Here is a 23,013-nt window from a genome sequence, read left to right as displayed (position 1 = left end):
AGATTGCATGTTAGTCAATTCACAAAACACACAACAGGAACTTCAGCATCATACATTGTCAAGCACATAGAAATGACAATTTTGTACAAAAAATATTTTATCAAAATGTAAATTGTTTACCTAAATAAGGGCACAACATAGAAAAGGTATGGCTGAGGAAGGGGGTTTCCACAAATCACATAATCAGTGCTCAATACCTGGCCTCTATACCACATGTGGAAGTAGCCTAGGGCCTGATGCTGCATCTCTTAACTGTCCTTTGGCCAGATGCACCATATGCATACAAGTTTGTGTATGACAGAAAGTGTTTTATGTATAGAATCAAAGTGCTTTATATGTGTGAGTGAATGTGGCTTGTTCTATAAAAGCTCTCTGAGTGGTCGATAAGAGATAAGAAGTGCTACATAAATGTACTGCATTCACCATTTCTGATTTTCATAATGACTTCCTGTTCTCATTTTGGTTAGAAATAAAATCCAGTGCATCCTTTGTGTTTAAAATGTAGATATACTTCTACTCATATACAGGGAATTACTGCACAGTCACCCTGTTGTTTGTGACCACACCCAGGTAGCTGATGACTTACACTTACCTCATTACCCCCAGGTGGTTAAGTTATGCATATTATTCACCCAAGACCATGACAAACATGTTTTTGTCATCTAGTTTCAAAGTAATAAATTAGGTTTACTTTTTTATTTTTATTTTTACATTTGTTTGAATTTCTTGGAGAAAACAGTATTAAAAGGTGGTTACCTTGTCTGTCCTTAAATTTAACCCTTCGAAACTGATTCGAGTCTTGTAGCCCACAGGGATCAGAACAGGATCTGGATTCTCAAACACAGGACACTTTGATCCCTGAAAAGACATCAACACAAATCAGACACTTCTCCCTTTTAATCATTTTCATTTCAAATATGCAAACCACTTAACGGATACCCTCATCTGTGGCGACAGATAAGTGTATCGCTGAAACATCTGCTGACTTGTAAATTTATATCCTCCACACTCAACATTTGTCATGGAAGATGGTGGCAGCTGATAGAGGGATTTGTGTTTTTTATTAATTTTAGGGATAAATTTGCGCTGCATCACATGGGGTGATTTGATGTGTCAATGGAAACTTCTGCTCGGCTTTTGGCAGAGTTTATCATACACGTATTATGAGTAATAAGAGTTTTTTTACTTGTCCTTTTGGGTGACTAACCTCACGGTGTTTGATGATGTCAGAATCTGCCACACCATCGTCCTTGTCGCTGCACATGTGGGTGAGTGTATTCCACTGGCATCCCCACGGACTGGTCACACATGACTTGCACCTGGAAACACACCAGCAACAACACCAGCATAAGGAAAATGTCCTCCTGTACAGAATCACGTTAGAGTGCACAAAGCTAATAACCACAAAAATATAAAAGCACAGACAAAAAAATTTTTAAAACATGCAAACTCATCACAGAGCGTCCGGTACAAAAATCTATGCTGCTGACAATGAAATGGATCTCTGCAACTTCACATAAGCAAAGCTCGTTCATCACACATGCCTCAGTGTATAAGAAATGAAGAAAAAAAGAAGAGGGGAAGAAACTGGTAAGATCGACTTTCATTTTTCGATTAATGAAAAGGAAATGGAGGCAATTTTCTCAGCTTGGTAATAAAAGGAGAAAAAATGCAAGAGGTGCATTGAAAACTACTGTGCATCACAATTTACAAACAGAGCCTTGATCGCTCATCTATTCATGCATGGTGATAAATTTACATCAAGGTTGTCAGTTGATGCTGTGTTCAGTGTCACTGTGTATTTTCAGTGAGTGACAGAGCAGAACTGATAGAAAAGAGCCCAACTCACGGCGTGTTTTCAAATCTCCTCACTGTGGCAGCACAGTTGTAGAACTTGAACTCCCGCGTGGCCAACTCCACAGTCTCATTGACAAAAATCCTTATATCCACAGCAACAAAGTCTACAAGAAGAGCAAATAAGGATTTTTTTTTTGAAAATGTGTAGCTGAAAATCCATCACATCCATGAAGAAATCTCTAAGTTAATACAAGCAACTTCGCTTCATAAATATGTCACGATTCATGGGGAAAAGGTTGACCCTAAACTTGACAAATGATATTTGTATAAAAATGCCCAAAATTAGTTAAAAATCCCAGAATCACCTTGCTTAATCTTGTAACTTAATGATCTGCAGTTAATTAGATTACCAAAACCAATTTTATAAAATTAAACAAAGGCTTTACAGGTCATTGCTCACTTTGCCGAGTTAGTGACATGTGTGTTAGCTGTGATGGAGTTCAATAGACTGTTTCATTGAACATGGATAAAAGGTTAGGTTGATTAAAAAAAGATCAAACCTTGATTTTCAGGTGTTTGTGGTATCAGTGAGGGTTGTGGCAGAGCACATGAGACCTGACTGGTGTCCAACATGGTCCCTTCACTCTTGAATGAGTCAATTTTGCATTGAAGGCGGTCAGAAGCTCCAATAGCAGGAAGAGTAGGGATGTTGATCTGTATCTGGATAGATTTAAAAGCAAAAAGAAAATGAAACTCTTTAAATCTTCCTGAAAAAGACTTGGGTTAATTTCTCTGCTCTGTGTATAATTCAAACACCTCAGTGAAACTGAAGTTACAGAACAGAAGCAATTTCTTTTTTAAAGACAGGAGATTGATTGAGAGCTAGAAAGGAGCAGACATGCTTTTGATGGAAATTCAAGTAAGAGCCAAAAAGGGAAGAAGGATGGCGGAGTAGTCAGAAATCGGGGGAGTGAAAAAACAACTTGAAAGGCAAAGCACATAAGAGAGAGGCTTTCCATCTTCACATTGAGAGCACAATCAGCCAGATAAGTTATAATAAGACAGTTTGGAGTTTTCTGGACAAATCAATACAGGAAAAGCTAGAACCCAGGGTCTCTGACTCACAATGTAAACAGTTTATAACTCAGACTATGGATGTTTGTGTGAAGTGCATGTGGGAGGCTTGCATACTGCAGAACCAGACAGACAAAGAGGAGAAAAAAAAAAGCTCAAATGAGTGAAGTGCTTTACCTTGTCAGTCTTTTTGCAGGAAAGGTTTGAGGGATAGAAAGACAAAATTTTAACACATTGCTGTTTTGGGCTCCACAGCCATCCGTTTTTCTCTTCTGCCCGTCGGCACTCAGACCTTCTGGTACACCTTTAGATGAGGATGAACAACTCCCATCAGTTTCAAACAAAAACAAAAGAAGTCCACAAACTCCAGCAGGATTTCATCATGCTTTTACATATAAACCAATGCCAAAGTGACCTTTAACAGAGGCTGAGTATATTTTAAAAATAAATCTTGGAAATGACATTTTTGCTGCTACACTTATAGTCGATTTACCTTATTTACATTTTAAACTATGTTAACTTGCTATGTCACAATTAATATTTTCTTTGCCATTATTTAATTTCTTGAAAACAGCTGGAAGAACTGTTCTGTCCAACTTATCTGTAAAATCCAGATGTTAGCTGAACACCTCCCACCATGACTGTTTGGAATGGTTGAATAGAAAAAGAGTATAGCACTTTAGGATTATATAAGATTGCACGTCAGCCATACTCATTCAAGAGCAAAATGAATCCAGGAAAACCATCATTTCAGCTTTGGAGGAAACAGTAAGCCCCAGTCAGACTCAGATAAGACGTCTGTTGTGCAAAATGACTACTAGCTGACATTTCAGAATGGTAGTTAAATTTTGTATCTTCAAAATGGGTCTAAACTTCCCACTGTCAACATTAGTCGTTTTGTTTAAGGATGTTCACTATGTTAATTAAGACTGGCTCCAAACTGGTCGGTTCAGCTTGCTTTTGTTAAAATGAAACTTTTAGGGAACTACACCAATCTCTTCCTCTTTAGAAAAAAATATAAATAAATACATATATAAATAAAAAAAATATATAAACACTTCTCTGGTGACAAACTTTATATGGATGTGACAGAGTAGTCATGCTTGGATATCTTAAAATGATAAAAATAAAACATTTTTTGTTTTTTTACAATCTAGGTAAGTTGTATTTTAAAAGTATCTTTAAGCAAAAATTTTAAATGTTATGCAATCTCAGCCACCAGCTGAGATATAACATGTGGATACAATATATTTTGCACTGTAATGTAGGTTGGCTTTTTTTAGATTAAGACAGTTTATGTGACTGGCAGTATATTGCACAAGTTTTACATGACCAATGCTTCAAAATCAGACATGTTTGTTTTTTAGAAAGCAAGTATCAGAAGCTATCCAAGGGACACAGTTTTTCTACTCGTTTCACTGTTTCTGATGATGTCCTTGTAAAATACATGATACACTCATACTTTTCTGCTCTCCAGACCCTGATAAATATAGGCTGATGAGAGTAAATTGCAGTCTGGCATCACTGCATGAGGCTGACTAACAGCTTTTATTCCATACGGCTGCATGGACAACAGGAGATGGAATATAAACATAGAGGGGTACTAAAAGTGTCTGCAATAAAACACTGAACAAATATCCTGCTGTGTTTTACAGATGGGATACATGTATGTGTTTTTTTATGTTAGTGTGTTGCCGTGCATATACATTGCTAAGTGAATGCATGAGCTTAAGTGTGTGTGTGTCTGTGTGAGATCCTCACCTGCCCTCTAGGACACACCAGCCACAGTAAGGGTCCCTCAGTGCCACGCATGATTGGCAGTCTGTCTTCTGGAGGCACGTCTGAACCGGCACCTTGGTGATCTGAAGAATTACAACATGGAATATGATTAAACAGAACACCTTAGGGGAGACACTGCACAAAACACAAGGTGTTTAAAATACAGCAAGAATTCTCTCTTTGCTTGTCTAAGGTGCACAGAATGGGAAAGAATGGTTATGTTCAATTACCAAATTAATTGGCTCAGTGCATATAGAAAGTATTTTCAGCATCAAAAGGAAGCAAATTACTAGGTCTAATTACTCTACAAACAAATATTTCTATTAAATGCTTCTTCTGTAAATTGCAACCTTTCAAACAGACGGTTTGATTCAAATTATGCTATTGGCCAGCTATCCCAAAATATCTTTATTATTTCTAGATACAACTATTTAAGTCTATAAATGGCTTCCAGGAGAGATAATCTTAAATATTTCCCACACTGAAATGGCTCAACGTTTCTTGTCCCTGTGGGAGAGCTGGCATTCCACTCTGCTTTTGACTGAACTTGGCAGAGAAATAGATGCATTTTATTTCCAACACAGCTGAACATCAAATCATTCAAAACTATTTCTGATCCAATACAAGCAACCCTTTAACCCAAAATTTCTCAGACGCTAGACTCATCCAACAAGAGGGAAATTAAATTACAGTTCAGTCTTATCTGGCTATATATGGTACAGTGATACTATGACATAGAAAACAAGGTTGGAGATAATAATGCTGAAGGGAATATTTATAAGCTAAGCAGCATTTCACTTACAGACAACATAAATCTGCTGCCAACATACTGATGCAGGTGTATCAAGTTCAGTGATGTATGGAATAACATAATATTTTTTATAAAAAGATCTGTTCTACATAAATGAGCTTTCATTTTGATATTTTTGCCGAGAGATTTTATGTGCACTCAACCAGGGATTCCAATTTCAGATTGATTTTATTAATGTGACTTTACTTGTGCAATATGCATCTATAAGATTCCACAGTCAAGAAAGTAGAACCTGTTTAAAGTTTTTTTTTTTTTTTTGTTTTAACCAAGAATTTGCCAGATTTACATTGCTCAAATAATTTGTAAATATGAAGGCCACTTCAAAATCTTGTAAAACTATAAATTTGTGGGTTACAATTTTCACAAAACTGGTTAAACTGACACAACACTGCCCTTGAGCTCTTTTTAATGTTCACAGATCGTAGCCTGTACCCTGATGCCATAGATCTATGATGCAAAATACATTTAAATTTTATATTTACAGCAGCCATTGTTTGCTTTCAAATCATATTCAACTGTATATATCAAGTTGTGCATTACAGGTGTGATTTCCCAAGTCAGATGAAATTTTCAATGGATATGATCTATTTATATACTGTTTTGTGTCTGTGGTTGTAGCTCCACTCAAAAGCATCATCTTTTTTAGTCTTCACACGTTTTTGTTTATTCTACTATTGAAACCCACATCAGAGATTTTTTCTAGCTCTGAGTGCTGCAACTGACCTCCACAAAAACCCCTGACTCCTGTTTTTACACATGCATATTAGACAGAAGCCTTGACAAGCATACCTTTTTCTCTGTGGTAATGTAGAGGTGGCTGAGAGTGAGGTCAAAGAACAGGTTCCTGTTGACCTTCTCCCCAATGGTGTCACCAGCAGCCTTACCATACTCATCCGGCTTTGTGGTCAGATGTACCTGAACAAAGTTACAGTAATACTGTCAGATGTTTAAATGTTTAATGTCAAGAAATGGCAAAGACAAGCAACAGTTGAAAAGACATCTTCACCTTGAAGACATCTCCCTGGTTGTTGCCCAAGAAGGCGATGGTGTGGTCATTCTCCACAGCGACAGCCACAGCAGTCAAAAGGCTCGGAGTGGTCCATTCTGCTTCTACCTTTAAGGCAAATCTTGGCTTGCTTGCCAAAGGGGATGGCAGAAAGTCTGCACCACACTTGAATTGTTTTAACGTGTTCTTCTGTAAATAGAAGAGATTGTGCATGAGGATTTTAATTGTGACATACATTTTCTGTATATTGCCACAAACTGCATGTTTTTTTATATACTCTAGTATACTGTAAAGTAACTCATCACATTCTGCCTAAAAGGCTTCAGTTTAGCTCCTGCCTTTTCAATGCTCCTTTTCTCACAAAAGATCTAATCTGATTTAGGGATTTCATGATTATAGATTTTCTTGGTATCACAATTGTAATGCAGTTTAATTAAATTTCACAACACTAAAAATTTGTAAAATTACTAGAAAGTTTTTTTATTCTTACTTTTTGATGCCAATGTAACAATATAGCAAAGTAACCAAGAAATCCCATTCTAACAAAAATACCTCCTCTTTAAATAAATATTAATAATGGCTTTCTCTCAGACAAAAGAGACAAAGATGGCGGCTTCTTTCTAGAAATTACATTATAAAAATGTTGAACATTTCTTTTTAACCTCAGCAGAGAATTTAGAAACAAGTAGAAACATTTAGCTAGCTTTTGACATCCAGCTCCCCTTAAGCTGCTGTTTGAAACATACTGTAACACAGGAAAAGTGAAAATAAACATGGTTTCTTCTATAAGCCATTATTTACTGTTGACAAAACAAATCTACCAAGTGTAACTTTGTTTTGAGCCATGAGCAAGTCACGCTGATCTGCCAATATGATTCAGATATAACCCTTTATGGAAAATGACAATACTGATGGATCTTAACAGTTATTTAATCATAGCATTCAATACCACGATTAATTGTAAAATCAAGTAACCTCGACATCACTTACCTGCTCTAAGTGGCCGAATTGTGGCTCAGACTAAGATTAATCTTTTTTGAAGCAAAAAAATAAATAAATGACAAAATAAAGGTGATGCCACCCAGTGACAAGAAAACCCTAAAATGCAAATCATGTAAATCAGGCAGTTCAGATGAATGCCAAATAAGTGTAAAATGACCACTTTAGTCAGTGCACAAATAAAAATTACTTATAAAACGGCTTGATGAACATTTAAACAATGTTTATCAAGGATGGCATTCGAAAGTAGATGTAATTTTTATATAAATGCAGCCTTCAGGTAGAGGGGAAGAGACCTGTCAGTAAGCCATTACTGTTTGAGTGACAGTAACTGGAGGCTGTTTTGCAAGCAGAATGACGACCATACATGGGCTACTTGCTTTACCTTTCTACGTTTCAAATTATCATCAAAGGAGTTGTTCATCTGATAAATTCATTTTATTTTTGTGGCATGTGCTGCTGCATGAGTGGCACTCTCTTTTTATTCAACGAAATTCTTCTGAAAACTTAAATAGCCTGAGAAAAATGAAGCACTTACAGCAATTTTTGATGTACAGAATTCGTCTGTTTTAGACGAGTAGGGGATATCCACAGCAGGTAACCCTGAAATCTTTCCAGAGTCACTGTAACATGCGGTGATGATATCTACCAGCTTCTCATTGATGGTGTTGAGGGGGTACATGCAGAGAGCAGACTTGTTGTCTTCTTCATCTGAACTCGCCACCATGAACAGGACTTTATCCCAATGGGCAACCTTCCCATAATTACCTGATTCAGTCATGACTCGTGCTAGCTCTTTTCCTGGACTGGCCACATAAGCAGCTCGGACTTTGTTATATCGGTTGTTCAGTCCACAGTTTAATTGGAGCTCCGTGTGGGAATAGTAATGTTGGTCTTTTTCACAAAGACGGGACACAAAGGTAAGATTTTTGATATCTGATCCATCAAGAGTTCGAGAAAAGAGGAAATAAACAAAGTTGTCATCTTTGAAAGCATGGCGGAAGTCATGCAAGTACTTAGGAACAAATGGTGTCGTTTGTACTGTCGAAGCCTCAATGATGCTCTCAAACACAACCCATTCCTGATAGTCCTGAAGGATTCGTGTACTGATGAGCTTTGTACTGTCCAGGCTTCCATAGCCTTTCCCAACAACAAACACATCTAAGGTCTGCTCCTCTTTTGTGTAAGTAGACATGACGCCCACCACATTTACATTATCCTCTATGCTAGCAACGTAAGTCTTTTCTCCTTTACTGTCGCTGTAATACAACTGCTGCTCCACATTGGTCAGGTTGAGGAGGGAGCAAATGCCTCTGTAGCGACTGCCACAGACAATAAGGGAATTTTTGGATGGATGGACCAGCAGAAGCTTGTTGATATTAGGCATGAGCTTTGTGTCATGGCAAGCTGAAACAGGAGGTGTACAGGTCCGGGCATCTTCTTTGGGACCAGTCTCGGCACGGGCCTGCAGGTTAAGGGAAGGCCCAAGCTGGAAGATGGTGTTTACCGCTCCCAGGTAGATGCGGCCTGTCTGGGAGTCCTGGACCACATTGTTAATGGTGGTCTCAGAGGTGAACTCCAGGATGGGGATGTTGCTCCTCTCTTCCAGGGCTTGTGACATGGACTGGCAGAAGAGGAATAGGAGGAGGGAGACCCAGCTTGCCATCTCTAGTGGAAACAGAAAGGAGGGGTTTTTTATTATTAACAAAGTTAAATGTAATTTAAAATCTTTACACAGACACAATCCATGATACTAACTCTTAGAACTAGTTATGAAACTTGGAAATGTATTTTTATAGTCCTTGAATCTTAAAGAAAAAAAAAAAGCCTGCTGTCTCAGAGATAATGACATGGGTTTAAGGTATATATTTCAGACAATCTCCTCATACCATTGCTAATTTTGCAAATGTTTGTACAAATGAAAACTGCCCCAAAAAAATTAAGCAACAAACCAAAAAAACTAAAAATTTACTTAAAATGACAGCCATTTCGAGACATCCTGTTAAAGGTTAATACTAGGTCTTTGGTCACTATATAATGGATTTGTCTGACAGCAGGATCAGGCTTCTCTTCAAACCAATCTAATTGCATAGTCATAAACAAAAGTAAAGCACAAAGAAGACTACTTTGAATGAACTGACACCCAAAAGATAACTTTCAAAACAGATCAAGACACTAAGAGCTTATTAATGGGGTAAAACGGTTTAAAAACTGTCTGAGGGTATCAGTAAACAGTGTAGGTGTTTATGAATGACTCAGCTGTGTGCAGCAGATATATAAAGGACGTGTTATTTTGGATTTAATTGACTTAATATCAGAAATGATCACTGGTGAGAAAATAAAATTGCTCTATGTTGGGGTAAAGAGAGATTAAGGTCAAGCACTAGATCTGAAACCATAACATGGTAAAAGCCTATTAAAAAAGCCTGGATCTGCTCCAGCTTAATTTGCACCCTATCAGCAACACCTCCACACACAATGTACTCAGGAAGAACACAGTTTTGTCTCAGGAAACACGATCACACCATATCCTTGTAGAATGAAGACAGCATTGTATACTGGCGAACAGCAGGTGCCTGCCGAGTCTTCGCTCACTGCTGTTTGCCCAAGCTGTGGTAAATATGGAACTGCAGGTGGTTTTGCAGCAGTTATTGCCCACATAACAAATGTACCAGAATGTTTGAATCCGGTTTTGAGTTTCCACACTGCCAGTGGTACTCTCCTTTTCATTTCACCTTGCCAGTCAAGTCCACAGGCACATCTTGCAAAAATCTGTACCCCCCACTGATGAAACTTGCCTAAGCTGTACTTTATTACCTCAATCTGCTTTGCTGACTGGACTCAGAGGGGAGACCACTGATTAGACAGTCGCTTAGGGGGGAACCCTGTTAATTTCACCGGAAATACTCATTTGCATTTAATTGTCCCCACTTGATTTGATTATTTTATTTTTCGTCCCATTTACTGCTTCAGTCCTTCTTTCACCACCTCACATTTATGCAGTGAAATTGGCTATCATGCCCTTTTCAATTCATAGCCTTAAATATTTCCATTAAATTTGAAATAGGGCAATAAAATTCCTGTCTGTGCTTACTCAGGAAAGAGATGTGTGCAGCTGGTTTTTACAGCTTTAATTAAGTAGGAGGGGCAGTCTAGATTTAACTAAGAGCAGACAAAAAACAAATAATATTAATGAAATTTAAATGGAAATTATAGGTTGCATGTACACTACAGAGTAAAGGATATATGTGAACAATAATTTCAGCTTTAGTGCTTTAGTGTGAAACCCCACCCCACTCAGACATTTTCACTGGTAATAATAAGCCTGTCTCAGCTTGAAGAGACAACAATTACTTTTATGTTCAAGTTTTCAAGGAAGCGCCACAAAAACTGCAGGAGCTGCAAAACATCTTTGCAGAGACGATATGGTGGCAAGATAAGCAAAACAGAGCCACCTGGCACTGACAAAGAAAAGTGTCAAACTTCCAAATGTTCAGAGATGTAAAAGAAAGTGGTATTAAAAATGAACACAGAATTTAATTAAGGCCTCTGTGAGTTGTGCTTCAAAGTTGGCTCTTTAAATCAGAGCCTCACACAACTTTAAGGTAAATGCAGATTCAGTATAGACTACATAGTTTGTCATAGTTTAACTACACTTTCTAACAATGCTTTGCTATCTTATAGTCTCTTAATGTTCAAACTGTTTTTGCTGACAGATTCAGGTAGTTTGGCATGACACATGACCTTTAATGTGCTTTTTGTTTTTTTCTGTTTAAGAAAACACCTAGCAGGGAAATTCAGTGTGTTTTAAGTTAATCAGCAGGTTCTATGCATATCATTTAAACCTATATTTCTCTGAGAGTAAAAACATCTAATCACAGCTATTATTGTTTTTTCTATTATTATCTTTAGCTAAATTTGAATGCATATTTTAAAAAACTGGGCATGGCTGCCTCTCATTCACCTAAAAAGTAAAACAAATATTTCTTTCAATCTGCTTGGGCTCAATACTAATCACACAAAAGGTTTATTTAGCAAAATATGACTTCTGTGATATGACCTAAATTTATTGATTTCCAACTAAACAGACTGTGACAAAGCAACTTCCTCATACTACTAGTGAAAGGATAATTTGGGCTTGCTGTGAATAATCTCTTGTAAACCATCACTTCAAAGAGCTATTTTGCTTAGCCATGCCAATTCTATGCCCAGCCGCCAATCACACACACACACACACACACACACACACACACACACACACACACACACACACACACACACACACACACACACACACACACACACACACACACACACACACACAAAAAGAGGACTGCACGAATTTCCCTCAGATGTTGTATAGTGGGTCAGTGTAAACTAATTTCTTAACATTTTTCAAAGGAGCCTGGTATCTCTAAGGATGTAACCTCCTGTCGCTCTATCGCTTTCTATCCTGTTTTCAGGGGCTTATTTCTGAACGCTGGAATTATAGAGGCTTCAAAGAGCTGAGGAGACAGACATCAGGTAGGGGTGACACAGGTGGAATGAGAGCTATTTCGCCCGAGACCAGTTCACCTCTACTTCCTCATCATGGCTAAAAGCTGTTGTGAGGGTACATGATAACTGGGCCTAACATCCAACACGTGGCTATACTGCATAAATAAAATCGGCTAAATTTAGAGGCTGCATGCCACATCCGCCTCTAGCTAATGAAGCCTCCAATGGCCTGGAATAAATAATAATGAAACATCATGTGCTAATGAAGCTGCCACATATGAAAAATGTTATTCTGTGAATGACACAATTGTTGAATTTAGACAGCCTGATGCCAGAGTTGGACTGCCCCTAAATTAGGCATCTCGTCCAATTTCTCTTCACATTTTGGCAACACTAAAAAGAAAGTGAAAAAAACATGAATAAACTGGACTATTCTGTTTCCAGCGTTCTGTTGTAAATCAAACATTAGCTTACAAAATTAGTAAACCATTGCTTTCTATATTTATTTACATTTTAAAGAACATCGTATCCATTTTGGAATTGTTTAATGTTTAATGAACTACAAATAATATTGATACAATATTATATTGATACAAAACTCTTTCTAAAGCATGAATCATGTTTCCTCCTTTCTGATTCACTTACAATTGATCTGTCTTTCATTCAGTGTTGCCATGGAAACACCGACAGGGTAGCCAAGACTGACACTCAATTAACAGTTAATTGGCCAGGTTACAGCTAGTTCAAACTGATCCCGTTTAATACCACACTCCTAATAAATCTTGTCATCATAAAGGTTATGACACTCTGTTTTTACTACTGAACTGTTTTTTACTTGTTATTCAGTCTCATCATAGATGTAAATGCAGACATGAGAGAAATGTGGACAAAAACTACATGATAAACAGAGCTCCTAAAACTGGGGAAAAAAATCAACACCAACCTTTATTTAAAAAAAAAAAAGAAAAAAAAAGAAGATTTAATTCAGGACAACTGCCTGTTCGTATAACTGATGGGGTCACTTGATCCTCATTGCCAGAGTTTCAAATAATGTTGTTTAACAGTGTGGCTCAGATAAACACAAGCTAGTCTTTGGTGTGTGCACAATGTGGTGCACTGGCCATAGTAAATTTGGAAGAAAAAACTTTTAGAAAAAAGCAACAATCACACAGGTTGTAGGTTTGAGTCTTAGGTCAGTTTTACTCTTACTCAGTGACTATTTATGATCCGGTAACAGAGCCATTTAGTTAGGGTTACGTAACGCTGACGGTGTTAATGCTGCACACACTGAGAAATAAAACTAAAGGGCAATAAGTGCATTCCAATGTAACACCAAGGGGTTCAAACAAAGGGCTAGTGTGTGCCGAGTCGTGCTTGTAGCACAAAGAGGATCATTAAAACTGGTCCAGAGACCAGTTAAAAACATTTTTAAGATCTCTAACAAAGTAAAATGTGACGTACCTTAATGAATATAACAGAGAGCTGAGAGTAAACCAATTAGCTAAGAATTGTCTGATTGAAATGAATAAAGTCCACCAGCACAATTTGATTCAGGAAACTTTAATGTCTTTCCTACTTTGAGAGAACTCTAAAAGATGCACAGGCTAACATGTAGCTCATAAAAGGTCAATTTTTCTGTTGGCTTGTTAATGATTATATATATACACACACACACTTTGCTGTCAGCTATGCAACATCTCATCTAGCCACTCAGCACAAGTTAGGACATGTTTGGACAGGAGAGGCAGCTCTCACCAGAAGAAAATGACAGATAATTGAAAAATGGCAGGTGTGCACACAATCACTCTGAGAATCACGCAGGCTTTGTGCCACATGTGCACACGTCTGTACATGTACCGGCTCAGCTTTGAGTGCTGACGAGGTAATCCTGCTGCAACCACACAGCGATGCTCTCCTCCTCAAACTACTATGCTGTCTTTCTTTGACCCTAGGGAACACAAACACAGCATGGTAGTCTGCATGCCTGTCGGCCAATCCTCTTGCCGGGAGGAAGTGTGCGAGCACGGCGTGGTGAAGGAGCAAAAGATCAGAAAGGAGGAAGGGGGAAAATGAGAGGAAGGGGGAGGGTTATGATTAGATCGCACACGCTCACAGTTCCGCAACTGCTGACCAGGCAAGTTTAGAACCAGCATGAGTGCTCTTCTTGCTCATTAAAACAGATACAGAAAGGGAGCTGATATAATAAATAAATAACAGACACCCTGCCCTGAAAACATAATAGAATATCACCCCATGTCGTGATCATTCACAATCAGCACTTTCTGTACTGGAGAGCTAGCTTTGATAGATGCAAGCTGTGACATTGATTTGAGGGTTATCTTTGCAATGAAACTGCTTTCGCAAATATGCAGTGTTAAGTATTATTTAATTAAACTGCCTCTTCCCAAGGCCTCAGCCCTGGAGTGGATAGGGGACACAGTGAGGATTTACTGTTGTAAAGAATACCTTAACATTTCTCATGCAGGATGCTGAAATGGACTGATGAATGAAGTACAGGCTGCACGACAACCTGGGTTCAGAGACAACAGGGAGCTGGAAATTAAAGGTGGATCTTTGTCTTTTATTTCCCTGCTGCCACCATGGGGAGGATGGGCAGAAGAAGAAGAATTGTTTAGGATGAATCATGGAAAGTGTATGGAAAACACTTCCTCTGCCTGTCTTCCATCTGGCTTTTTTTTTTTTTTTTTGATTTGCAAACACTCCTCTCATCCTTTCAGTGAGATTGTTTCACAAGTTGCAATAGGAGGCTGGTGTGATGATGGCAATCCAATTTCCCTATGAACAATTACCCTGCCGTCAGGGCTGGCAGTTCATTTATTTCAATTTCACTGACTGGAAGAACCTCGCTCGCCAAAGTAGCCAGCCTGGCCATTGTATTCAGGACACCGGGGATTGATGGGCCTGGTCCGTTTCAGTGGGATCCAGCTGCTCTGTCCTAAATATGCTAACATCTTCAAAGATGGCCCATGACCCAAAGAGCGAGGATCATACCATGCTCTCTTTTTAGACTAAGTGCCCTAGTTTTCTCACATGTATTTGCTTGCTTGTTTGTCTGCATGCTGTGCTTTCTTTCATATTGCATATTTGCCTGTTGTGATGTATGACTACAAGTCAGGAGGTGTGAGCATAATGCAAACACACACAAGACTTCATGGCACAGCACCTTTCCTCATTAGGACTGATAGACTGTTTGTGTGCCTGCTTACCGCTCTGTCACCATTTTCAAGGATCTTGCTATCTCCCTTCTGCCAGCTGGACACTTGAGCAGCAAGAGCGCAAAACCACAGGATCAGACACACAAATTGCTTGAGCAGAGCTCACATTTAAATGAGCATCTCTGCTACTTGCTACTATACTTTTCTGCCTCATACCTTTCTCAGCAGCCACATTCTGTGTCTCTTGTAATCGCTATATCGCCGTTTGACTCTCAAACACACAAATACAACCTCTGTCTGGGCAGCAGCAGCTTGGGATAATCTCCCACTGCTAACCTGCCTCCTCACCTCTACTCCCCCCACCCCCACCCCCACCCCACCCACCGACTGGATGTTGCACCTCTCTAGCAGGACCGAGTGGCTGTTTGCTTTGTGGACACAGCTGGCGGATGTGGGAAACCTGATTATACAGCCTGGCCTGGCAGAGAAGAGCTACTTTCAGGAGCCAATGCATCCTTCAACCGGCATAGCCACCACATCCAGACGGTTGGTATAATACACACACAAACAGTTGTCAGGACAGGCATGTAAAGGCAAATATGCATTTGAGATCCAGCTTTCCAAATTCAAATAAAAAAACTAAAAGAAGAAATAAATCAATCATTTTCTTTTTTCTTTTCTTTTAACTTAGATTAAATCTTTTAGTCCATAAAATGTCAAGCCACCAAGGTTTTGTTTTATGAATGGCTTAAGCAGCTGATTGGCAAAATTCTCAGCCAGTCCACTAATCAACTAATGGTTTCAACACTACCCACAATTCTCAGCTCTTTTTGACACACTGACTAATGGCTGCAAGGCATTTCTTTTTTCACCTGCTCCTGTCAAGAATATATAATTTTTCTAAGACGGTAATAATTCAGTGTCTTGCTCAAGGGAAATTCAGCAATTTGGAAGCCTTTTCTCACAGACAGAAACTTGAATCCCTGCTTTCTCTGGTTGGGGGCAGCTTCCTTAATCCATACACCACCCTGAGGTGATACCCTGTTTGTCACTGAGTGTTTGCATACAGAGCGCGCTCACGTTTCAATACATATGCAGCGACAATTAAGAAGTCAGGCAGGCAGACTCACTGCTAGGAAGGAATCCATTACACACCTTATTGGTTATAATGATTTCACTTCTACAGCATAGACGCCAATGAGCCATGAAGGTATCTTGTAATGTGGTTTAGTCTCAGTGCCCAGCTTTCATTTGGTTTCAAGGGGAATACTGATCTTACAGTGACTGATTGCTCACATGCTCTCTTATAGGAATTTAAAATCTTGATAATGCTAAACATGAAGTGTAACTGTTGTGTTTTTTAGTGGCTTTCAGTTCAAGGAATTAACACTTATGACTTGTGCAATACGGCTGTTTGCTTTCCTTCCAAATGTAGAATAAGAGGAGCAGTATGGATCGTATGTGTGTGTCCAACAGGAGTGACTACATGCTGCTTAGCAAAAAAAGTGAAAATTCCCTTCAAATGAAATTTAGTTATTTCACATGCACTGAAGTAACATGATACATTTTCTTTTTCATTCAGTAAGCCAGTATTAGATTTTTTTTCCTCCTGCCAGTGATCCTATTTGGAAGAATTTCTTGGTTAAAATAATTGGTAGAAGATGCTGCTTACTGAATGGGTGTGTTTGTCTATGCAAGTCAACTTCATGGTAAAAAGACAAACGCATCAGAATTTGACAGTCAAATGCTGAGCAGTGGAACCCAATTTATTTGAATATATAGACGTTACTCTGTCTTTCAGTTTTTGTCAGTCTTTAAATGAGGTCATTAAAAAAACAAACATGATGATGTGATCTGCCTTTTAAATATGAAGGCCCTGCAGTTTTCTACCTAAGGTCTTTCATTTTGGTCACAAGGATTATAAAAGGCTGATCAGAAACAAGGCTAAATATTCACATGTCTACAAAGTTTAGCTACTGAGATTGATTGGGATTTTTGTATCTGATTTAGGCAACAGCAATTACAGTAATCAGTTTGTGCTAAAAGCTGATTCTACAAATACCCTGCAGGTTTGACATCAATTAGACATTAACACCTGAAGAGTCGTGAATCAGAATGCAAATGTCTGCATTAGTGTATATATATATATGTATATATATATATATATATATATATATATATATATATGTATACACACACACACACACCAGCAGCAATTTCAGATATGTTCAGTAGTGCATCTAACATAGATAGCACCCAGTTGTGCATGAGAAGGTATCTCTGATACTGTGGATGACTCATGTCTGAAAGCACCTTATGACATAGAACAATAGAAAAAGATGACAAATATTGTTTGCTGCAAAATAGTTCCATCCTATGAATCACGCTGAGGTGCATGTCCTGTTTCCGTTTGTGTGTGTGCATTAAAGAATAAGGCACATGGCCATTTAGGAGTTTCTCCAGTTCTAGTAAATGTATTTTCCCTTTGGGGAAGTTTGATACAATCTTCTTATCTTACCCCCTGAAAGAAAACAAATACGTGTTTTTCCAAAACGACTTCCTTGAGCACTGTTAGGATAGTGTATGAATAGAGCTGTAGTAACTTCAGGAAAGAAGGCAAGAAGGAAGATCACAAGGAGGGAGGACAGCAACAGAGGGAGGACAGTCACACACTCTACAGACTGACTTTCAATAACTCCATTGTGGGAGCTGGCAGGAGCCTGTCACTTGTCAAGATGAGTCAGAGTGTGGTTGGCGACAGAGCATTGTCATGATGCCGATATAAACAGAGTTACAACAAGATTTCAGCTTCTGGTTATGACAAACAGCTATCAATAATGGCCCAAAACCTAGCCAGCTCTCTTTAGCATATGGAGAAAAGGTTGCTTTTTGAGTTTAAAATAAAATGGCAAAATTAGTTGCAAAAAATACCTCATGAAATTAAATTGCTTTCAGTGAGAAAAAGCACTTTCCGCTGGTGGAGCCAAGGAAATAGACTAGGCCACTTTTTAATTAGTCGGACGAAGAGAACTAATCACAGGAAGGGTGGACTGTGATAAACGTGTGCATGCCTCAACACAAAACTCATAACACAAAAGCATCTTCTAATTTCCACCTTCTCTGACAAATATTAATGAAAAACCACATTTACTTAGACTACCAACAGCTCCTTAGTGTAAGACAGTTACATCAATGTTCCAGATGCTAGTGAAACCACTCCACAACGCTCATCCCTCAATCCACCGATCCTTGCAATCTTCATCCATCATCTATCAGTGTTGCTGTAGCCAGAGGGAAGAAAGCTGCTAAGCAGGGCTTGACTAATGGCTAAACAAACACTATTATCAGGCCTTGGTGGCCAAATGCTGAGCTACAGGAGCCCCAGAGCAGCTGAGGCTCTTTAATACTTAATCCCCGTCACCCTGCTCTGCTTTGACTGCTCTAAGCGATGGGCAGCACAGAGGGTCCTCTAATGAGGGAATAAGGACTGAAACATGAGGGAGGAGAAGGTATGAAAAAAAGGGGAACCACATATACATGCTAACATGTGCAGAATCACTTACAAAAAAAAAAAGAAAAAAAAAAAAGGCTGTATTAACAGGGTGTAGAGACAAGTGTGGCCCACTCGTCGTAGCCAATTCTCCCTCTAAAAAAAAAAAGGCTCAGGGAGAAGTTAATGAGCCTGTTACCGCGGCACAGTTCCCCCGACAGGGCTGCTGATTACACCACATGTTTGGGGCGAGAGGATTTTGTGTGGGTGTGTGTGTGTATGCACATGTCCATGAGTATGTCACCTGACCTAAAGCGGTCATCTGCTTATCGCATGTTCACAACGTGGGAATGCACATTTTCTGATAAACATACTTTCACACACAAATTACTGCTCTCGAGCTGCAATCTATCCTACTCACACTCAGTCGTATGCCTGCACAAACCAAGACGTACCCATGATAGCATTTCCCTCACACACACACACACACACACACTCAATCAAGTGTGACCGAGCGAGCAAGCCACTCAATGAGAGTGGGTGATTAGGCCCTCAGAGAGTAGACCTGACCTTTCCCTCCACATCGAGTCCTCCATGCGCATGTGTGTTTTTATGAGTCAGTGGCTGTAAGCTGTCGGGCTCGCGCCACTTCACATCAAATGTCACAGACTTAAATGAGATGGCCAGACAGACAGGAAGATGGAAGACAGGAGGAGGGTAAAAGAAAAAGACAGAAAAGGATGTTGAGGAAGAAAAACACAGGAAATGTGAGAAAGAAGGAGTATTTTTACAGTAGGCTACAAGAAAAAAAAGGACAGTTAAAAAGGAAGAGAGAGAGACAGATAAGGAAGAGACTTGTCACTGATCAATCCACTTTCTGTCTTGGCTCTCTCCCTCTTTGTATGAAAAACAGCAAAGTTTGGGTATTTTTAAACCTCTGGTTGAGTTGTGGGAATTTTGTACAAGCCTTTGTGGGTACACAAATCTCCCTTTTTGACAAGAAAGATGGGTTGACTCAACACTTCCGCATCCAACTGGACAGAATGGCAGACAGTCTGAGTCAGGACTCTGGGGAGGGTTTCAGCAGGAGGCAACTGAGGTTGGTTTGTTTTTGTAGGGGGGGAGAGGGGGTTTCTGGATAGCTAACTGTTGAGCGCATTTATCATCTAAATGATATCCATGCTCTTTTGAGCTGATATTAAAAGAGCTTTCACATGTGTAGTGGCCTGTGTTGACATTTAAGGATAATAACCATTTATAAACTTGAATCTGTCTACATTCAACAATAATATCAGGAGAGCCAACTTAATTTGTTGGGTATGTAAATGTATTTAAAGTCTTCCCAGCTCCTTCTTTGACATTTTATTAGTTAAACCACAAATCCAGAAAATGTGCATTTTGGATTTTTTTTTTAAAACATTTCAAGATGTTCTGAAAATGTTTACAGTTTAAATGATCAGTTATTTACTCTAGAAACTAATCTCTATCAAAAAACCGTAGAAGCAAACATTCAGTGAAACAAGAACAATGCCATTATTAGAGAATTTAAACAAATGTCAGATTAGCCAAAGTTATTTAGAAAACAATGACAAAAAAACATTAAAGTATTAACCTAGTGTTCTTTGTCAATTATCACAGTTTAATATTTACTGATAGACTACAGTGCCATAATTAGTGGGACAACTATAAGATTAATTGAATACAGGTGTTCCAACAAGGTCCATAAAAACATGGACATATTCCTTAAGAAGTGGAAAGCCTTCTTTGAAGAGTCGAAATTGAGGCAGGTGTAAAGAGTGGGTAAACTCCATATTAAGTCCCAAGGAATGGGATGTCCCAGATGCCCCAATACTTTTGACAATACAGCGTTTGTTTCATCATTATACTGCTCACTTTCAGTTTTACCTCCTAGTAAAGTGGTTTCAGTTTCCGACTTGTTTGCTTCTAAGTGTTAAATTGGCTGAGTTCAGTCATTTTGGATAGAAATGACTTGCAAAACTATGAAAACATGACTGAAGGTTGAGGCAAACTGAAATGACTATAAAAGCAGGTTGAAGTATGTGATTCTGGTGCTGCAACAAGTTCCCATCTGTCTCGTCTCACCCTTTTCCTCTTTTTTTTTTTTTTTTTTTTCATTCCAGCCTTTATCACAGCAGATTTCAGAGGAGATAGTGAACCTGCACTTGTTGTTGATGGGGCAGAGGATATGTGACTGGATGCCCCGGTTAATTAAGTCTGAAATCATAGAGATGATCAGTAGTGCTGCCACTCAGGCTCCAGCCACCATAAGTAAAGTTCAAGCATTATATAATTTATATGTATGCATTGCTCACCTACTCAATGGTTATTTTGTTTTTTATTTTCCATTCAATTTATGATTAATTGCCCGCTTTACCATTCCTTACCATTTCTAATCAAATGTAGATGCACAGAGGTCATTAGGAATTAGTCCCCCACTATCTAAAAATAAGCTGCTTAATCAGGATGCAGATGGCCTGATAAGCAGCAGGGTGGCATAGCTGAGGCATGTCAGCGATAGCATCTGCACCTCATCTCTAAAGGTATCACGGTGTCTTTCATGTCAGGTGAATGCGTTGACATTCTGTCACACATAGACCTCAGATGTGGGGGGCGGAGGGGACCAAACATCAAAGTCTGGACTATTGCTGGCAGGAGATAAACACGTGCATGAAGAATGTCCCTGTGAAAAGATGTGGAAACCCATGTACATGCTCTGGCATGCAACAGCCAATTCTCACAGCAAGAATTAAGTTGGACCATGAGACAACACAGATGTCTGCAGGTGAATCCTACATTTCAGTTCCTTTATCTCCTGAGCCTTCCTTTGATAATTACTGACATCTCTTTTTTTGGACTGGGTCACCACAAAGCTGCCAGTCTGCGTATCTTGAGCCAGAGGAATTATCTGCCTGGCCATCGCAAAGCAGAGTGTGTCAAGGTCAGGCCCTGTGTTCAATTTCACTTTTGATTCCAGTCCACCTTTCTTTCTCCTCTACCACTTATCCACTCCTCCTTCCCAGCCCACCCACACTGTCACCGCTGAATTTCACTCCAGGGCTAACCCCTATTTCCAGGACAACCACCGCTTTGACACTCGTTCATTTCCAATTCTGCAGAGTGGTCGACTGAATAGAAATCGACGATTCAATTTTTGGAATGAAACTCGAGAGTCCTTTTGGAGTTGACTCATCCCTCCTGCCCTTATCACTCCCTCCCCCCCTGCTTGGGTGCCAGTTCTGAAACCCCTTATGCCCCCCCACCACTCACTATCTCCGTCCTGGTCTGCTGAGTACAGCCAATTTCTCTGCTTGTATGGAGACGTGGGCGAGATGGTTACCGCAAAGCACAGCTTAAAAAAAAACACCCTGCAGCTCCCACACACTCCTCTCAGACACCTTTTCTCCATGCCTGCTCTCTCTCATCACTAAACTCCCGTCAAACATGCAAACACTTAAAACCAAAGGGTTTATTCTCAGCACTGCTCCCAGCAGGATGCTGGGTGGCAATTTAAAAATGATCTATGCAAATGTAATTTCACTGTGTGTCATCCAACACAGCCAATTAATGAGTGAGCTTCCCCAACCCAACTATAAATTAACAAGGCTAGATATAACAGCTAGATTAATGTGTTTTTCTGGCACTTGCCTAATTGCTATAAGACTCCGGTGGGGCTAGTGTGAGTCGCCTCATTTCTACATGTAACAGAGTGGTGTAAGACAAAGAGGAATAAACGTCTGCATCAACTCCATTTATCATTTAAATGAACTTTGTTGTCTCTTCTGTTGGTTTGTAGTAGGGAAAATCCACATGTAAAAAGATAGGGGGCAAAACTATTGTGTTCTCAGGAACTTGAGCAAAAATTCCTGGTATCATTTGTTATGCCAAGTTCAGTCTAACACACAATATATGCTTTGGTCAGACTTAGGAATTTATTAGTTGAAAACAAATCCATAAATGGTAGGTAAGGCATGTGAATGGATGACATCACTGGTAACAAGAAATGAAAGCTCAAGGCAGGAAGAAAAGAGCAGCATAAAAATAAAGAGGGCAAAGGATGAGTAACCCTTCCTCTTAGTCATGGGGTAAAAAAAAGAAAAATAAAAGTAGGAAAGACTAAAAAACAAGATTGAGGAGCCAAAACAGGCATATCAACAACAAGGAGGCCTTTTGTTTTGCCCCTCTCAACCGATTGTTCTCTTCGCTGAGGGTGAGAAAGCTAATCCGCTGTGGAGACTGAAGTTGGGAGGATTTACTCTAAGTATCCTTATTAGTGGGGATACACTGATACAGGAGGAGCTGGATAAAGGGTGAGGGGATAAGGTGGAGGGCAGAATGAGCAAGGAGGGAAGGAGCAGCAGGGGTG

General features: G+C 39.3%; 1 protein-coding gene across 3 annotated transcripts in view; it reads right to left on the bottom strand.

Moving 5' to 3' along the window:
- Window positions 1-23,013, bottom strand: part of plxnb2b (plexin b2b) — a 115,151-nt gene that overhangs the window by 30,476 nt on the left and 61,662 nt on the right. For all 3 annotated transcript variants that reach the window (XM_041997098.1, XM_041997097.1, XM_041997096.1), the window contains exons 3-11: window positions 8,005-9,134; window positions 6,468-6,656; window positions 6,251-6,376; window positions 4,633-4,733; window positions 3,049-3,175; window positions 2,358-2,517; window positions 1,850-1,961; window positions 1,208-1,319; window positions 757-858 (exon numbers count right to left, since the gene is read on the bottom strand). In XM_041997098.1, coding sequence (XP_041853032.1) covers window positions 757-858; window positions 1,208-1,319; window positions 1,850-1,961; window positions 2,358-2,517; window positions 3,049-3,175; window positions 4,633-4,733; window positions 6,251-6,376; window positions 6,468-6,656; window positions 8,005-9,132 — 2,157 coding nt within the window. In that variant the 5' untranslated portion in view covers window positions 9,133-9,134. The remainder of the gene's footprint in view (window positions 1-756; window positions 859-1,207; window positions 1,320-1,849; window positions 1,962-2,357; window positions 2,518-3,048; window positions 3,176-4,632; window positions 4,734-6,250; window positions 6,377-6,467; window positions 6,657-8,004; window positions 9,135-23,013) is intronic.

This window comes from Melanotaenia boesemani, chromosome 10 (genome assembly GCF_017639745.1).
Source record: "Melanotaenia boesemani isolate fMelBoe1 chromosome 10, fMelBoe1.pri, whole genome shotgun sequence".
NCBI classification, from domain to species: Eukaryota; Metazoa; Chordata; class Actinopteri; order Atheriniformes; family Melanotaeniidae; genus Melanotaenia; species Melanotaenia boesemani.
The sequence above is the reverse complement of the archived record's forward strand: the minus strand, read 5'-3'. Positions and strand labels throughout refer to the sequence as shown.